The following is a 2,776-nucleotide window of genomic DNA, read 5'->3' as shown; positions in this document are numbered from 1 at the left end:
TTCAAATGTGATATTTAATGTTATGTTATCCCTCCAACATAACAGCGACAGGCGAAGGGAAGCACTGTGTCTGTTTGACGGCAGCCGACATGCAGAACCTCAGCCCAGCCTCCGACTCACAGTGTGACGTCAGCTGCACGGGAAAACTGACGGAAAAGTGCGGAGGAACCGACGAGACGGTCACCGTGTGGAGCACCGGGCAAGGTATGATCTTGTGACTATGACGTCATATCGAACGTCCGCCATGTTGGTTCGACGCGTACGAATTTACTGTAACTAAAGTGTTGTAAATACTCCACTCTCCCTCGCTCTCTGTCTCTCTTCCACTGTATTCTGCATTCTAGTTCTGAAGATTGGAAGTGTAAAACTGTCTCTATTTCGTAGCATGTATTTTTTTTGTACGGTATAGTAGATGTAACGATCATGATCACGGTCATATCGAACGTCCGCCATTTTGGTTGTGTAAATTTGTGGTGGCGTTACAAAGAAAAAAAAATGCCATTACTACATTTGAGCATGCTCGCTTTACAAATTGTGAATTTAAAATTTGAAATCCACTGCAATGATTCTATTCTATGTTTCAGTTCCGCAGATTGGAAAGTTATTATAACTGTATGTGTCTATTCCTCAGTCTGTATATTTATTTATACTGAAGGCATACTTTCCGATCCATCCCTCCCTACAGGAAAGCGTGAGCTGGCAGCGAAGACAACTTCAGAGAACTTGAGTAAGTGATTCAAAACAACTCTATATGTGCTTAGACACTAATATCTGTAAGGCGTGACCAATATATGATGTTAAATAAATTGCACATCAGCATTATGCATTCTAAAGCTTTTATGTAAAGAAAACTTTTGAAACAAGTAAAATCTTTTCATTTTTAATGTATTTTTAATAATAATTAAAATAATTATATAATTAAATTATTGATAATAATTTTAATAATATCTTTAAGTGTTAATGATAATTATATGTATATTAATAATGATTCATGATGATTGTAATAATTCATGATGATTGTAATGTTTTAACATTACAATCATCATGAATTATGATATAAATTATGATATAAAAGCTATAAAAGTCCCAATATCCAGAAGATGCTTGCCGGACAGCATGTACATGTACATGTAGTACGATCATAACTTACCCGATCCACTGTCCTTTTTGACAGGAACGACCTCCACACAGAGCTACAAAGGCTGCTACACAACAAGTGATGGAGCTCTCACCGCCAGTGGTCATGAGTCGTCTCTGCACATGACCAACCAGGACTGTGCCAAACACTGTGTGGCCCAGGGCAAGGCGTATTCTGGTAAGAGATCATTTATATAGATAAGTTTATTGAAAGTTCCTGTCCGTAGGCTAATTGCAAGTACATGTAACATGGACGTAAAGAATGGACAATGGATAACGATTTATAGTATGTGACTACTCCAACTACCAAACAATAATTCTAACTTGTTGGGTTCTACTCGTTTATCGAGACAATGGAAAAAAGTGATCCCACTTCCCCCCCCCCCTCTCTCTCTCTAGCTGGCTATATACTGAGTTTTGAACGAAAAGTTTATTGTAAATTCGTGCCCGGAGGCTAATTGCAAATTACAAAACATAAAAGAACAATGAAATAGAGTATAAAATAACTAAAGTCTACATGATAAAGGTAGCTGTCTAGAACTATAACTATGTCTAAAACTATGTCTGAAGGGTTTGACTTCTCTTCTGTAAACCATGGAAGACGTAATGTCTCAGCTTTTCCAAAATTTGTGGGTTTGGGGAAGTTAAAAGAAGAATAGTTTTTTCTTGAATAAACATAAACATGTAAAAGTTGCCTCGCTAGTGACATTAGATAGTCACAGAAATTAGGTCTGCACAGGTAATAGGTATGTAATCATCTTGTTAATACATTACTTGTGTTGTCCCTTCAATAGCGACAGGAGAAGGCAAGCACTGTGTCTGTTTGGCGGACCTACAGAGCCTCAGCCCAGTCTCCGACTCACAGTGTGACGTCAGCTGCACGGGAAAAGTGACGGAAAACTGCGGAGGAGTCGACGATATCGTCACCGTCTGGAGCACCGGGCAAGGTACGATCACGTGACTGTGACGTCATATCGAATGTCCGCCATGTTGGTGGAAGTGTGTGTGGATGTGAGGTGTTTTAAACGTTGTTCCCCCCAGGTTACTATGCCTTCTTTCGACTTTTCACGGCGAACTCAAAGAGCACTAGGCTGCAAATTTCGTCACCAACGTTATAGACAAAAAGTCAATTTCTACAACTAAAGAATACGTCACAGTTGGAGTCACATTATGACGCCTCTCTTCTTCCGTTTCTGAAATGGCTGTCATTTGTACATTTTTTAATGGTGGAGATTGAAGATAAGCGGTTCTAGTTACCCTCCATGTAAATGGGGGGTATTGTTTTTACTCCGTTTCATGTTTGGTCTGAGATCTGAAGATCGGTGAGAAGGAACTGTATGATATTTGGCAGATTGATGGATGGGGCCTTGGAGATTGTGTAGGTTGACTTTGAGCCCCTGGTGATTGACCTTGGTACTGCAGTTTAATTTTTTTATTCTATTGTTGGCACGTTATGGTCCGTGTGTGCGATGCTAAGGTAGCATGTAGTTGTGGTTACAATGGTTTAGTGATGTAAATTTGGGCCCCCTAGCTGTTTGCTTTGAACCGGAATTGCTATCTCAATGTCAGATTGTTTGCGTTGAATGATCTCAGAACCCGGTGGATGGTTGGCGATCATTTTTGGTATGTGGGTAGACGC

At 39.9% G+C, this 2,776-nt stretch overlaps 1 protein-coding gene across 1 annotated transcript in view; it reads left to right on the top strand.

Annotated features, from left to right (window-relative positions):
• LOC109468786 (cell wall integrity and stress response component 2-like) overlaps positions 1-2,776 on the top strand; it is a 6,211-nt gene that overhangs the window by 2,830 nt on the left and 605 nt on the right. The window contains exons 3-6 of the mRNA XM_019767122.1: positions 46-204; positions 686-727; positions 1,175-1,315; positions 1,932-2,084. Of these exons, the coding sequence (XP_019622681.1) occupies positions 46-204; positions 686-727; positions 1,175-1,315; positions 1,932-2,084 (495 nt within the window). The remainder of the gene's footprint in view (positions 1-45; positions 205-685; positions 728-1,174; positions 1,316-1,931; positions 2,085-2,776) is intronic.

This window comes from Branchiostoma belcheri, unplaced genomic scaffold (genome assembly GCF_001625305.1).
Source record: "Branchiostoma belcheri isolate BF01 breed outbred unplaced genomic scaffold, Haploidv18h27 scaffold2, whole genome shotgun sequence".
In the NCBI taxonomy this organism is placed as follows: Eukaryota; Metazoa; Chordata; class Leptocardii; order Amphioxiformes; family Branchiostomatidae; genus Branchiostoma; species Branchiostoma belcheri.
The sequence above is the reverse complement of the archived record's forward strand: the minus strand, read 5'-3'. Positions and strand labels throughout refer to the sequence as shown.